General features: G+C 43.6%; 1 protein-coding gene across 1 annotated transcript in view; it reads right to left on the bottom strand.

Moving 5' to 3' along the window:
- Nucleotides 1–379: 379 nt before the first annotated feature.
- Nucleotides 380–16576, bottom strand: part of tmtc1 (transmembrane O-mannosyltransferase targeting cadherins 1) — a 185113-nt gene continuing 168916 nt past the window's right edge. The window contains exons 18-19 of the mRNA XM_079654937.1: nt 7473–7550; nt 380–1749 (exon numbers count right to left, since the gene is read on the bottom strand). Of these exons, the coding sequence (XP_079511063.1) occupies nt 1624–1749; nt 7473–7550 (204 nt within the window). The 3' untranslated portion in view covers nt 380–1623. The remainder of the gene's footprint in view (nt 1750–7472; nt 7551–16576) is intronic.

Genomic DNA, 16576 nt, shown 5'->3' on the forward strand with positions numbered 1-16576 from the left:
GTATGACAGCGGTTGAGAAGCGGCAAACAAACCACGCCATCCTCCTCTCCTATCGGCAGTTGGAACTATGTATTCATCTATTCATTCAAGTGTTAACTTTGAGATGTTCTTATTTAATACATTTATAATTGTATCTATACATTCATGAAAAGTGTTTTTTTACGACTTGTATTTTTCTCGACCTGTAGAATAACTATTCAAACGAACATGTTAACATCTGGGATTGTAAACAGGTGGAAAGAGTTACTGTCGGCTTCCAAGGTCTGATCCAACCTCCTGTGGGAGAAGGGTGGAGGTTCTGGGAAAACTAGGAAAACCTGCTAAGTAGAGTCTAGTGGAGTGTGTGGAGCCTAAACAAATTCAGTCATTTGTAAATGTATTCAGTAACATTCACTTTATTTTCCTGGTGCATGTCAGTCATTGCACTTCACTTCATTTTCATCCTATAGTCTTTCAACAACAAAATCCATTTACAATCAAAACCACTGTCAACAGAACAACAAAAAGCGACCAAACAGAAGTGTTCAGTGACAGTCCACACACACACACACACACACACACACACACACACACACACACACACACACACACACACACACACACACACACACACACACACACACACACACACACACACACACACACACACACACACACACACACACACACACACACACACACACACACACACACACACACACACACACACACACACACACACACAACTTCAGGGGACATTACATTGATTTACATGCATTTCCTGGAGACTTATCCTAACCTTAACCAGAACCAACACATATCTATCCAGGTCTAACCTGTAGCTTGTTCTGGAAGTAGAGGTAATTTGAACCTAGTTCAGTTCATGTCTAAAAAGAAAGCAGCTGGTATGAATCTTATTCAATTTTTCATATAATCTGAGATCTTTACCTCTTTTGTTTTTAGTTACTTTGTACTCATTGATATCATTCAGAGAGTACAGTGATTACAGTGGGTTTACAGTTAATCTTGTCAACCCATTTTCTTCATGTGCAGCACAATAAACTAAACTCAAAGTTCCACTTAATAGATTTCCGGAGCTTTCAGTTGTATCTTTGGTGAACTACTTATAAAGAAGAGTATACAGGAAGCTTTCCAAACCCTGCTTGTGACAGTTCTGAAAGTTACAAAGTGGGGCTTTGAGAGAAATTATTTTTGTTCCCATGCTCATAACCTTCATAATAAAAAATGTTTCCCTCACACTTTCACTGTACTAATGTAGTTTCGTAAAACATTCTAACAGAATGAGGTTCAATCTGTGATTAGGTTCCATAAAGGAAATTCCTTTGCATAAAGCTAAATAATAAATCACACAAGCAGATGGGGCTTTTGAAGTAAAGCTGATGCAGATCACATGGAGCTCCAGTGGTCTTCAGCCGTGGTTCCCCTCTGCTCCCACGAGGAAAGCTTCCTGACTGTGGCTCCTCTGTCTCTCTCTGCAGCACCTGAAGAGTCCTTTGCTCCTCTGCTTTCAGGCCTGTTGTCTTTGTAACCAGCCTGTGGCTGGTGTCTGGACTCCAGAGGGCTTGCTGGGCCCTCTCCGCTGACTTGAGCCCAGGATGGTTGCATGTGGGGGCCTGTGGTAAACTACGACCCCCCTGTCACTTTCCTCTCAAGCCGGTCCAGCTTGGCCAGGTTTTCCTTCAGGAGTTTGGAGCCGGGGCTGAGCAGCAGGGCCCGCTGGTAATACATCCTGGCAGCTGCATAGTCTCCCTGCAAACACAAAACAATAAACCAATTACAAACAGGAACTGTGTGTTCAATAATATGTTTTGGGTCCAGAACCAACTCTCTCATACATCAACATTTTCAGCCTGAGTGCTGACCAGAGTCAGAAGTTGAGATCACATTGGGACTGTTTTAAAGTCCATTTGTTGCATGACAGTTCCCTTCATGAATGTTAAATGATAGAACTTAGGGTAACACTTTATATTAAGGTACACAAATTAACTATCAACTAGTTGTTAATTAACATGCATATTAGCAGTATATTGGCTCTTTATTAGTCATTATAAAACACTTATTAATGCCTTACTCTACATGACCATATTCTACAACTAATACGCCATTAATTGAGAGTTTTTCCTCAATAACCCTCTAATTAGTGCTTACTTATTGCAATTAAGGAAGTTGTTGTACATGAGTTTGGGTCTTAATATGCTCTGCTCAATATGGGCCTAATAAGGCAGTAGTACCACAAGAATAGTAATTCTCCCATAATAACACTTAATAAATATGACCTATTCTTATGTAACAAGACATTAAACTATAAGTGTTAATTGTGTCTAAATAACTCAAAATTAGGTATTTATATCTAAGAACATATTCCCTATTTTAAAGTGAAGTCTTGTTCATAACCAATAAGCTAGTAGTTTGATTCTAATTGACCTGAACATGTTCCCTATTCTAAAGTTGCCTCCTCTTCACACTTTGTAAATACATTATAGCACACAACTACTGAAATTAACCTCAACAGTACATGAACAAAGTAGGCACACGTTGAAATATCTGTTTTATTAATGAACCACTAAAGAGAGGTTCAGACACATACCAAAACATGTCAAGTTTCTCCAAGGCTGAGAACACATAGCAGCCTGTACTTTTGAATAAAAACAGATTTTTAACAGATGTTATATCTCTCACAGGCTCCGCCATCTACTGAACTCTATGGGTACTACCTTATCATGCAAGCATTCACCTACTGAGATTTCTATAGACGTAGCCAGCCCCGGGGCAGGCCTACCTGAATGCGCGCGCATCTCACCGTATAAAAGGAGGCCTCGCCTCCTGACTGTCATCCCTTTCTCTTCAGCGAGCGGAAGTGAACCCTGAGCAAAGACGTGAATAGGGAAAGAGAAGAAAAGTGGACTCAGCACTCCTTGAGCCACGGACCTGGCCGACATGCCCTGGCCACAAATTCTACACTCACACACAAAGTTGACCGTACAAATTCCCCACTCGCTGCCGCAGTGTAGCTCCTGTGAAGGAGGTAGCTAGTGGGCATGCGCAGATGAGAGTGATACATCGCAGGAAGTTCTATCGGAGCGCTATGCGGGTACAGGGGAATTATGGCCGGCGTCTTACTGTCAGGGAACACACTACGCCTAGAGTAAAGACTCCAATTAATGCAGTTTGCTGTAGAGGTGAAAACAGCATTTTGGTGGAGCGCGCGCTCACACAAGAGCGGCAGCGGTGCGTTCAGGGACCTCAGTAAAAAATCGTCCCTTTCTGTGTCGACCTTCCATGGGCAAAACTTCCCTTCACAGGGGTTTTTGCGGCGGAACTGGTCACCAGAGAGTATCACAGCTTCATAGCTGGGGCCCCACAGCTGAGAGCTTGTCCCCTAACACAATGTTATGGGGAATGGAAACTCAGCTGTGTGTTACAAAGTGGATGGACAGGACACTGAAACAGGGTTATTCACTCCGGTTTTGCAGCATCCCATCTCCATTCAAAGGCATGCGAGAGGTACATCTGTCATCCCAGGAGGAGATGGGTTTCCTCTCAGCAGAGATTCAGGCTCTGGTGCAAAAACAGGCGGTGTCTGTCGTGCATCCTCAGCACAGGGAAAAGGGGGCCTTTATTCCATGTTCTTCCTGGTTTTCCAGGGGAATTCAGACCTATTCTAGATCTCAGCAGCCTGAATCACTACATTACCTGCAGAAAATTCCGCATGTTAACTATAAAACAGCTAATGGGGCTAGTGCAAACCGGGCGATTGGTTGACCACCATCGACCTGAAAGACGCATACTTTCATGTGGAAATTGCTTAGGAGCACAGAAAGTATCTGCGTTTTTGCCTTACAGGGGATAGCCTACGAGTACAACAGATTACCATTCGGCTACTCCCTATCCCCACGCACGTTCAAATGTGTGGCCACTGCGTTTCAACCGCTGCGCACCCACAGCATGAGAGTTTTTCTTTTACCTAGACGACCTCATGGCCGGGTCCAGGGAACAGGCAATGCTTTGCACAGCACAATTGATCACACACCTAACCAAATTAGGCTTTGCGATCATTTGGAAAAAGAGCACCCCCATACCTCACCAACAGGCGTTGTATTTGGGAGTGGTGCTCGATGCAGGCGCGCTACGCACCACCCTGTCAGAGAGCAGAAGTGCGTCCCTTCTCCGGGCGGTTCACAGGCTGTGACAGGGGGCGACAGTGACAGCTTTAAATGTCATACAGACTATGGGTCTCATTGCGGCTGCTCACATTGTGGTCCCGCTGGGGTTACTGCATATGCGCCGCCTGCAGAGGTGGTTCTCCAACCTGCGTTTGGATCCCAAGAGGCACAAACGGCGGCTAGTGACCATCCCCCCCTCAGTGGAGGGCAACCTCTGGTTCTGGGGGTCCCCTGGTCACCTCCGGAGGGGGTCTTCACTGGGACGGGTAACCTCCTACATCACAGTGTTCACGGACGCATCCAGAACAGGATGGGGAGGGACCTGCCTGAAGAGGGCTATAGGTGGGCGCTGGTCTCTAACAGAGACACGACAAAGCAACTTCCTAGAGCTACGAGCGGTAGTGTTAGTCCTCCAGCATTTCATGCCCCTAATTCAAGGGAGACATGTATTGGTCAGGAGCGACAACAGCACCACAGTGGCTTATATCAACAGGCAGGGCGGAGTCCACTCTGCCGCCTTGTTGGCCACAGAGGAGAGGCTGTGGTTATGGGCTTCAGAGGTGGTGTTATCTCTGAGAGCCCTCCATATCCCGGAAATGGAGAACAGGGGGGCCGACCTCAAGTCGAGGGGCGACCCCCTGCCAGGCGAATGGACGCTTCACCCGGAGGTGGTGAAGCAGGTCTGGACTCAGTTCAGGAGAGCGGAAGTGGGTCTGTTCGCCAGCCGGCGCAACAGCCACTGTGCCCTTTGGTTCTCCATGGCCCTAAGTGACGACCCGCCCTTGGGGGTGGACGCGTTTGCACACGTGCCATGGCCAAGGAAGCTGCTATACGCCTTTCCACCGCTGTGTCTCATTCTCCCTCTCCTGGGGAGAGTGAGGCAAGAACGTCTGGCAGTCATCCTAGAAGCACAGGATCGCGTCGGGGCTCCTTGGCACTCAGAGATGACACAGATGAATGTGGGCCACAGCGGAGAGGCTGTGGTTATGGGTCTTGGTCAACGCCAGGCCCATTCATAAAGTTTTATCTCTTGGATATGTCTGGCTCTTTCTCAGCGTCTGTGCTTGCTGGGGCAACACAGGACTGGTGAAGAGCGGAGGGGCTGTGGGTCAGTGGGCATCTGACCCCCTCCCCGGGCGTAAATGCACTTACGTTTTCTCCGGGCCCCTGGAGGGTTGCGGGGTGACGTAGTTCAGGGAGAGGTGAGTGAGGCGCAGCGGCTGCTAAAGCCGGTCAGGGAGAGTGAGGCGGAACGGTGTGTGCTGGACGACAGTGCGTGTATACATCGGGACTCCGCCCACTGTACCCATAGAGTCCAGTAGAGGGCGGAGCCTGTGAGAGATATAACGGTGGGTTACGTATTGTAACTCTTGTTATATAAGCACAGGCGGAGCCCTCTACTCAGGGGCACCGTCTGTCCTATACCGCTCGCTGAAGAGAGGTGTAGGATGATGGTCAGGAGGCGAGGCCTCCTTTTATACGGAGGTGAGATGCGCGCGCATTCAGGTAGGCCCGCCCCAGGGCCGGCTACGTCTATAGAAATCTCAGTAGTTGAATGCTTGCATGATAAGGTAGTACCCATAGAGTCCAATAGAGGGCTCCGCCTGTGCTTATATAACAAGGGTTACAATACGTAACCCACCGTTATGTATTTGTGATCATACTGTGTGACCTGCTTGTATGTACTTACACAATAGGTGTACTGTTCTCTCTATGTGTTGTACTGTCTCTGTGTGAACATAGATTAAACTCTTTTGAGAGCCAGATTTTCCCCTTTTTTTCGTGTCACACCGAACGATTTTAAAAGCAATGCATTTCTATTGGACTGTGGCTGTGAGGGAGTGTGGTCGTCTTTTAACCAGAAGGTTGTGGGTTCGATCCCAGCCCATGCAGTCAACATGTCGATGTATCCTTGGGCAAGATACTTAACCCTGAGTTGCTCCCGATGGCATGGCCAACGGTGTGTGAATGTGTGTGAATGTTAGGTCCTAGAGCAAGGTACACTGCTCTGTATGAATGGGTTTGAATGGGGGAATGACATGTAGTATGTAAAGCGCTTTGAGGGATCTTAAAGACTGGATAAAGCGCTATATAAGTACAGTCCATTTACCATTTACCATTTATTGGTAGTGTTTTTCGTGCCTGCAACACGTCTTTTTGTCCTGTCGGGTCTTGGAAGACCGGAAGCTGTGTGCTTCATAAAAACATGTTCTTTATATATACAGTCTATGGTTCTTACTCAATATCAAGCCACGATTATTGTTTTGAATCGTTTTTTGCCATCAGTGAGGAAAATAAATGGGGCTCAGCGTCTCAGAATACTGAAATCTGTATTTTTAAAATATTTTTTTCCTTCTAATTTGTTATTATTTTCTAAATAAAACACTGTTATTTACTGAATAATAACAAAAATGTATCCTTGTTTTTATTTATTTGATTAATTCTATAATCTCTGGCTTTTTTGCCGTCCGTCAGGAACTGAATTCCAAAATAAAATAACCGGAAACAGATACACAGCCACTGAACTGATTACCCAAGATCCTCAGCTATGGTTTAAGCTCAGTGATTGGATTGTTTAACCGCAATGCACGTTGGGATATGGTGTTTATGCGATATGAAATCCGAAAAACATTTATAAAAAAAAGAAGAAAATAATACTTTATTCCGAGTGTGCTTGCTTTTCTCTTTGGAAGTCATCACATAACGGCATTGTAATACACAGTTCGGCTGCATTAAATATTACATATCTGCCGTAGTTCTTTATTTATAGAGAATAATAAAGAGCCAATATACTACTAACATGCATGTTAATTAACAACTAGTTGATGGTTAATTTGTGTACCTTAAAATAAAGAGTTACCGAACTTAGTACTAAAGCACATATTTTTTACGTTTTTAAAACTGTTACTGTTATTATGGCTTATTAGCCCCTGATCGATCCAAATCACAAACATACTAGGAATGTTTATAAATAATATTTAGATAAAGCAATATATAAATAGATACACATCTGATGCCATATTTCCCCCCCTACAAAACCTTTTTTCCTTTAGTATTTATGGATTTAGGAGCAAAAAAGTATTTAAATGGTAGCCATGATAAGATCTGTTCAGATCGCTAGATTAAAGGAAAGAAGCTTCAATGCTTCCATTATATTGTTTTATATTTATCTTAGGATACACTGGACGATCCTTGCTGCGTTACATACAGAGATTATGAATAACCTTCATCTTGTAAGCCGAGACATTTTTAGAAATGTTCTTCCTCTACCACAGTATGAAACAACATTAATGTGTTTTGACTTGCTACCTTGATGTGCTGAATCCCCCCCATGTTCATCCAGGCCTGGGACTGATCCGGTTTCAGTTCCACAGCTAGCTTGTAGCTCTAGTGGGAGACAACAAAAAACATACAGTTCAGTTTCAAATGACAAATGTTTTTAGTTCACTGGATTCCACTTCCTTACTTCCATACACATATGTTATACAAACTTAAAATTATTGCATTTTTTATGTTTTTTGCAACTCTGTTGACTCCTTGTCACTTTTGGACTGATTTGAAATATATACATGTGAACTCTACATAGTGGGGCGTCTTTGTGTTTAAGGAGTTGCCTGTAGCTGACCTAAATACAACTCTGTACCTGAACGCACCATGTGAACACAGACTGCTGCTACCAAATCAGGGTATATTAGGGGCTGTTGTCTTCACTGTCACTATCATTGTAGTGCAGGGGTCACAAACCTGACAACCAGACTGAGAGCTTCCTGAATGATAACGAACTCTCTGGAGGGCTACTTGTTTCTGAAGAATATACATTTGCAGTTTCCCTTTAAATAATGAATATTATGCATTGAATAGGCTACATATAAGAAAATGATTTTTACTTATTACTGTTTCCCATTGACTTTACATGTTGTACACAGTAATTTCCCTATTTGTAAGTAACACCTTTACAGTCAGAATACAGACTATTGTCGCAGGAACCATTATATGTGGTGGGGGGGAAATGATTGAGGAAGCCAATAATCTCCTCTTTTTTAGGAGCCTTGCACACGCCTGTTTTTTGCATTTCAAAACCGTTAATTAACATTAACATGCTTATTGTAGTTTTAAGTGCACTGCCTTGCGGCCTGTAGCACCATCCTTGATGGAGCATATGTGTGGGCTGGACCTGTATTTTACAGGAAAGGAGTGAGCAGAGGGTAGAGTTTTCGATTCTTGTTCAATTTTCTGTGACTATCTGCCTCACCCTCTCAGACTTTCAGTTGCGCGCGCTACTAAAGAGACGCGCTACCATGGAACCCAAACAATGGTGTAGCTGTATTAAAGTCAGAGTGGAAACAGTCCTGAGTAAATCTGATTTTGTCAGAAATCGGCAGAAATGCGGGAGAAATATGACCCCGGGAGGAAACCGGGAGAGGGCAGTGAAATCGTGAGTCTCCCGCAAAAATCGGGAGCGTTGGCAAGTATGACTGACACACATACCTGCAAACTCACCAGTTGAGAAAAAAGATAAACCAAACCCCTGTAGGGGGTCTGGGGAGATCCTCTATGGCGGCAAATCTCTTTCATAAATCACGAGGGTATATTAAATTCACGCGAGCACAAGTCAAGCAGCCGCGGACGCATATTATTTTCGCGAGCAATAAAACGGCACCCGCGCAAGAGCAATATTGAAGCCTGCAAGGGGAGAAACATGCCTTGAGCATGCTTAGTAACTACAGGAGCTCTCTTTGCTCTACTGCTCTTGCGCGAGGTCTCCTGCGCTCTCGCAAGCATTTCCTGCGCTCTCTGGGAGCTTTTCTGCTCGCAAAACTTTGGGTGTTTCTCAATGTCGAGGAAGGCTCCTCCAGAGCCACTATTTCAAGGATGCTACGTCATCGAGTCCCGCCCAAGGACTGTTCCAATGTCCAGGATACTTGGAATTCTACAGAGGCCGGCGTCCTTTGTTGCGGGAAATTTTGAGGCTGCACATGTGTATCCTCCACGGTCTTAAAATCCCCACAATGCTTTGCGCACGGACCAATTTCCAAATATTTGGCGGAAATCGCGCTCCATTTAAGGCGGGGCCTCACATATGACGCACACCTGCACACCTGTTAGCCTGTTCCACCATTCTTCGCTTTCTGAGGCTAGGAAGGATTCTTGCCTCGCTTCTGAAGGACCTGACTCGGAGGACATGTCCTACCAAGGAAGCGTCCTCGACATTGAGAAACACCCTTTGTCCTGCTCACTCACAGAGACATTTTATTTTTGACAGGAAGTGGGCGTACCGTGTCCCAGTAAAACCAAATCTAATTAGTTACACCCCTCTTATTTTACGATTGGTGTTTTCAGTAGAAGAGTGATATCGGAGCAGGAGAGCCACGAAGAAGAATGGCTGACGACAAGGAGTTACGTAAAAAAAAAAAACCACTTTCAACGATGCATATAGAAAACCATGGTTTAACATACAGTAGTTATCATTGTATCTGCTTGACCCACGAGAGCCTGCCTGCAGGAGCCAATCTCAGGACACCTCAACTCTGAGGACAGGAAATGCATGCTAAGAATTACAAAATAAAACCGTACTGACACTGCTGGTGAAAGCGATATGTTTCCACTATGGACTATAAGCTCTGTCCCAATATTTTATATATATATATATATATATATATATATATATATATATATATATATATATATATATATATATATATATATAACTGCACTATAGGCTTACGATTATGCATATTAAACTATTTGATAGAAATTATATCGATTTTCGATTACATTGTGTATTATAATTTCAATTTTATTCATATTTGGTACTTATTGTCTCTGCTAGATTAGTCCACTTGATGCTGGACTCCTAAGTTGCCCTTGTGGTGTGATGCGGGAGACAATAAAAGGCTTATCTTAAAGTAAACTATCATTCCTCTGTGGTGTTCATGGTATAATCAAAGTGAATTATTAAATCCTTAATTGAAAAACAAAACACACACAAACTGACAAAGTGTTCAAACTTTCTATTGCCCTTTATTTAGCAACCTCAAAGCCATCACACGCACTCACAATCTCAAATGAAACTGAACAAACACTTCACATTACTCCCTTAAATGGAGAAGGGCTCGCTTTAGCAGGAGAAAACAAACAATAAAAACAATTAAAGCCCTCAAAATGTGGGCATGTTTTTCCTCTTGCAGGCTTCAATATTGCTCTCGTACGGAGCCCCCTAGGGCAGCGGTCCCCAACCTTTTTTGCGCCACGGACCGGCTTAATGTCAGACAAATTTTCACGGACCGGCCTTTAAGGTGTGGCGGATAAATACAACAAAATAAAATGACAAGACCATGGTATTTTGTAAATATAATAATAAAAAGCCTGAATCCACTGTGTACTTGTATGTAACTTTATTAGCAGCGTCCTCCTGACATTTTTTTTTTTTTGCGTCCTCCTGACATCCACCAACAACAATAATAATAACATAATAATAACAATAACAACCTCTCTGCCTCGCGCTCTCTGGTCGCTTTGGTAACACTTAAACATACCTTCAAAATACAACATAAAACATATGAAGTTCATGAAAAATACAACTCACCATAACGCTAAATTAATGAGAGCCCTGAGCTTGTTTCTCTGCAATGAGACGGTCCCATCTCGGGGTGATGGGAGACAAAGACACCCGGAGTGTGTTGCTTATGTCCAGTCTATTTCGTGATTTTGTTTTGGTTGCTGTGACTGCAGAAAACCCCGCTTCACACAGATATGATGTCGGAAATGGCAACAGGGTTTTCAGAGCTGCTGTGGCAATCTCGGGGTATTCTGCCATGACTTTTATCCAGAATACCGGCAGAGTTGATGTCTCGAACATCCTTTTCAGGCCGCCGTCATTTGCGATCTCCAGCAGCTGATCTTCTTCTTGCGCGGACATGCTGGATTCGCCCGGTTTGTTGACAAATGGGTCGCGGATCCATTCCTTTTCAGTTCGTGGGTCTTTTGCGGTTGGGAAGTAGCGCTCGAACTCTTTTGAAAGCGAAGACAGGTGATCGTGCACCAGCTGGGAGAATGACTGCTCCGGCTGAGTCTCCTCCAAAATCCCCGCCAATGTTTGAAACATGTCAAATATGCCTCTGTTCACACGTCGTCTCCACAAATCCAGTTTGGCTTTAAATGCAGCTACTTTATCTGCCAACTTGAAGACTGTTGTCATTTTCCCCTGAAGAGACAGATTGAGTTCATTGAGCTGGCTAAATATGTCGCACAAGTAAGCCAGTTTTGCGACCCACTCCTCATCACTGAAATGTGCTGCCAGCGGTGACTTTTTTTCTAAGAGAAATCTTTGCAGCGGCTCTCGTAATTCATACACTCTGGCCAGCGATCTCCCTCGGGATAACCATCTTATTTCTGTGTATAACAGAAGGCGTCTGTGCTCCGCGTTCATCTCCTCACAAAGTTGCTCGAATAGGCGTGAGTTAAGTGCGTGTGCTTTGATGTGGTTGATAACTTTAAAAACATCATTCAATACGCTGTGAAGTTCCGGTGGCATTTTTCGGCTCGCCAGCATCTCTCTGTGTATGACACAATGTGTAGATTCACATTCAGGTGCAACCTCCTTAATCCGAGTAGTTAAACCAGACAGCCGTCCGGTCATGGCAGCAGCTCCGTCTGTGCATATGCCGACACAAAAAGACCATTTAAGTTTTCCTGATACGTAATTATCCAGCGTCTTAAATAGTTCTGCGGCTGTGGTTTTGGTTGTCAACGATAGTGCACACAACACATCCTCATGCACATCCTCCTGATAAAGGTATCGCACATAAACAAGCAGTATTGCCCTGTTGTCCACATCTGTTGACTCGTCAACCTGCAGTGCGTACCACGGTGATGTATTAATCCTCTCCAACAACTGTGTCTCAATGTCCTCTGCTATTTCCTCGATGCGCCGCGTGACGGTGCTAGCTGACAGAGGGACCTGTGCTATCTTTTTAACCGCAGCCTCCCCCAAAAGTTCACCGCAAATGTCTTTAGTAGCCGGAAGAATCAATTCTTCACCAATCGTGAATGGTTTTTTAGCCTTAGCTATTCGGTTAGCCACCAAGTAGGATGCTCTCAGTGCACTTGCATTTGTTGTTGCAGAGGCCCTCAGTAATTGCTTCTGTCCTTCTTGTTCCTGCTTTTTTCTTTCAAAGTACTCCAAAGGCTTGTTTTTTAAAGCAGGGTGCTTAGTCTCTAAGTGGCGAAGCAGTTTTGAAGGCTTCATTGCCTCATTGGAGAGCCGGTCACCACATATTATGCACAGCGGGCTTGGTGCGTGGGAATCACCTGTAGCGATAAATCCATATTTTAAGTAGGTCTCCTGGTACTGTCTGTTAAATGCAGCTTTCTTTTTCTTGGTGGGTATAGGCTCTTCTTCTGTCTCCTCACTGGCCCTTTTCCCCTTTGCAAAGAAACTTTCCAAAGACGTCTGTTTTTTACTCATCTTTCTAGCTTGTGAGTTTCTAGCTTGTGAGTTAGCGCGACCGTTAATATTTAATATTAGCGCTAACCGTTAATGTATCACGTGACCACAATATTGACATGTGTCAATCGCATAGGTCAAGCGGTGTCAAGAGTGGGTCACGTGAGTCATAGACGGATGTAACGGGGAGAATTCGGAGAATTTTTCAAAATAAAAGATTGTTCAGACTCGAATAATAAATAAAACGGAAATAATGAAAGTTATTTATTCTTTCTGTGCGGCCCGGTACTTAACGACCCACGGACCGGTACCGGTCCGGGGCCCGGGGGTTGGGGACCACTGCCCTAGGGGACATGGAGAAGGAAAAAAAAATGTAATTGAAAAAAAAAATGTTAACTTTTCATTTAGCTCAATGTACTTCCTGGTCAGTTCGGCAAGAAACCACAACAATGGAGCGGTTCATCGATTTTACTTTGAGCTTAGCCTTAAATATGAAGATATAACATCAGTGCTTGGCAATAGGCACGGGTTTCACATAAGTGAAAGACACCTCAAGAGAACACTCAGAGAAAGGGGACATGCACGTCGCAAAGCATACTCTGAGCTGAGTTATTGACGGATTCGAATTTTGCGGATCAATAACTCATGAACATAACGTTGTAAAAATACAAACAACATGACTTTACAATCATAGCAAGGTAGACAACGAGCTACAGAGTTGTTTTTATCAGAACAGTTCGATACGCGCCGTCATCCGAGCTAAACTTCAAGAATTGGTCACAATCTGCAGCTGGAAGAGGGAGAGGAGTGCTTCGGGGCCGTCTACAAACTGCACATTTTTTTTATATCCGTACTCTTTTACAGTGCCGTTTTAGTGCTCGCTCGCAAAAATAATATGCGTCCGCGGCTGCTTGACTTGTGCTAGCGTGGATCTCATATGCCCTCGTGATTTATGACAGAGATTTCTTTAATTGTAAACATTCTGTTACTCTGAGAGAAAAATAAAGCAAAAAGACACGGAAAATGACAGCGGAGGACAATATGAACAGCGAAATTTAAAAGGTGAGGGTTTGCCTCGGACAGACATGTTCACTTTGTTCTGACGGCAGATACTCTGCTGACACGGAGACTGAATCAACAGAAACACTTCGGTGCAGAGTTCACAAGTTTGAAACATTTCTCCCAGAAAAGTGATCCGAAGTCGAAAATGCACTCTGAATGTTGGATTTAATTTACCGATCCTGAAAACAATCTATACACGGGAAGGAAATCCTCCAGCATGCGCCCCCCAGCAGCAGAAGCTTTAGCTCACAGAGAGGGGAGGAGAGGAGACGCCCCCGAAGACTCTAAAGTCCACAGTCACTGTTTCAATCCTTTAAAATGATACACAACTTCAGATTTTGTGTGTCTTATTTTAAAAAACAAACATTGGTATTTTCTGTATTCATGTAAGGAAAAAGTTATTTATTTATTCAGCGATGACTAGCGCTATTTTTAGAACGCTTTCGCCTGCGGGCACCGCGTTGGCTACCCCTGCTGTAGTGTATATGCTATTAACGTTACATTTTTCATTTATTTTAAAGAATTTCTTAGAGCACTTGCATAAACTTTACACTTTCATACCTTTGGACAATCAGAAAAAGAGTGACTTGACTTCCACTGTAAAGACCACTTAAAGACGCCTCGCGGTTGAATGCCTTTAGCCCCTGTCACACTGTCCCGAAATTGACACCCGATGGACACACGATAAAGGAAATGTTCAAATTCGGCTCTTATCGTAACAACATCGGGCCATTCGTGAGGGCATCTTAAGCCATCGTATGACCGCCGGTGGACTTTCTCAGGCTCCGGCAGCAACTTCGTGAGCGGCAACTTCGTAAGGCACTCGTGAGGGCATCTTGTCAAATCGTGAGGGCATCTTGTTATCATCGGTGCCATCGGGCATTCGCCCTCACTCTGATCGGGGCGAATGCCCGATGGCACCGATGAGAACAAGATGCACTCACGATGGCCTTACGAAGGGCAAAATTGACACACAAATTCAACACGAAAATGAACCTTCGCAAGGTCCTTCGGCAATTTTTTGGCATGCCAAAGATTTTGCCACCGCTCACAAAGTTGCTGCCGGAGCCTAAGAAACTCCACCGGCAGTCATACGATGGCTTAAGATGCCCTCACGAATGTCCCGATGTTATTACGATCAGAGCTGAATTTGAACATTTCCTTTATCGTATGTCCATCGGGTTGTTTTATTGCACAACAAAATCATGTAAACATGTTATCTAAATAACCCAATTTTCTGTGAAACTGAAAAGGATATAATATATTACTTTGAAGGCGAGTTGACAGGAAGTTGTTGTTGCTATGGAAACAACATTACGGAGAAAACTTAATATCTTCTACATATAAAGACGGATAAAGTAAAGAACAAAGTCTGAAAATATCAGCACAGTATCATAGTACTTTAACATAATCATTTTTGTTACTTTCGTTGAAGTTGTATGTCTTAAATGTAATGTAAATGTTGCCTTCGTGTGTGGTTCGGGGCCATCTTCGTTCGAAATTCACAATTCTATATTCGTGTGTCCATCGGGTGTCAATTTCGGTACAGTGTGACAGGGGCTTTAAAGGGGACATATCATGCTATATTTCAACAATATATTGTTGAATATGGAAGTAACAATATATTGTTGCTTCCCTGATGGCTCCCACAAGATTGCTGACATCAGTGGATTCATCTTCTTATTATAGACACATGCATGTCCAAACATTTGGACTACCTATGTTGTAAATGTATTATCTTTTCGATTTACATACGGCATCTATTGCACGTCTGTCCGTCCTGGGAGAGGGATCCCTCCTCTGTTGCTCTCCCTGAGGTTTCTCCCATTTTTCCCTTTAAACTGTGGGTTTTCTCTGGAAGTTTTTCCTTGTACGATGTGAGGGTCAAAGGACAGAGGGTGTCGTATTGTCATACTGATATTCTGTACACACTGTGAAGTCCACTGAGACAAATGTAACATTTGTGATATTGGGCTATATAAATAAACATTGATTGATTGATTGATTGATTGATAGGGCCATACCTATATAAAGTATATAAATATCGTTTTCTTTTCAAAATACCAAACAGATCCTGCATTTTAGCCATGCCTCATTTCGCTCTTTCCAGCGCTGTTTTTGCAGGGGGCTGATTCTCTGAGCTGCAGCTGACCACGCTCCCCTCTCCTGCAGGGGGGCGTGGTCAGCTGCAGCTCACAGAATCAGCTTTGAGATCAGCTGCTGGGCTGCAGCGGGGAGAGGAGGGGGACAAAAAGAGATCTCCGTCCTCCGTGTTTTATTCTTATAGAAGTAAGAAGAGAAGTAATGGAGCAGAAACCCTCCTTTTTACGCAGCGGTCCAGACATAGACATCAAACGGCGACACATATTCAGTTGCCAGTTAATTTGGCATTAGGGCAGGGATATCTAGATACTTTCCAAGGTTTGACATAATGAATTGTGCTACTTTTAAAGCAATCAACGATGTTTTCAAATCTGTAATCAAAAAGCTCCTCAAAACCATTATCGAAGCAGTTCCTGTCGTTGCTACGTTAGTTCAAACAGTAACAACGGACTATTTTTCTTAGTGGATGCATGTCAATTTAAATCAATACAACTATTTTTTAAATCAATAAAATCATTTTCTAAATCCATAAAAGCATTTAAATTAATATTGGGAGTCATGTCGTTACTTTGTTGAGAATGTGGCCGTGTGATAAGCGGGATAATGTGCAGCGACTTGGTCATTATGGGGAAAATAACACCTTCATGCCAATCTAGATCAGCTCCTGATCAGCCTGTCGGTGCTCTTTTCCCCATAATGACCACGTCGCTGCACATTATCCCTTACATATGATTATATAGAGTCATTATTCATTTGTTTTAAAGCAGTAGGCGCAAACGCTTACCTCGGGGTGGGAGAAAAA

The sequence above is a fragment of the Notothenia rossii genome, assembly GCF_949606895.1.
Source record: "Notothenia rossii genome assembly, chromosome: 10".
Taxonomy (NCBI): Eukaryota; Metazoa; Chordata; class Actinopteri; order Perciformes; family Nototheniidae; genus Notothenia; species Notothenia rossii.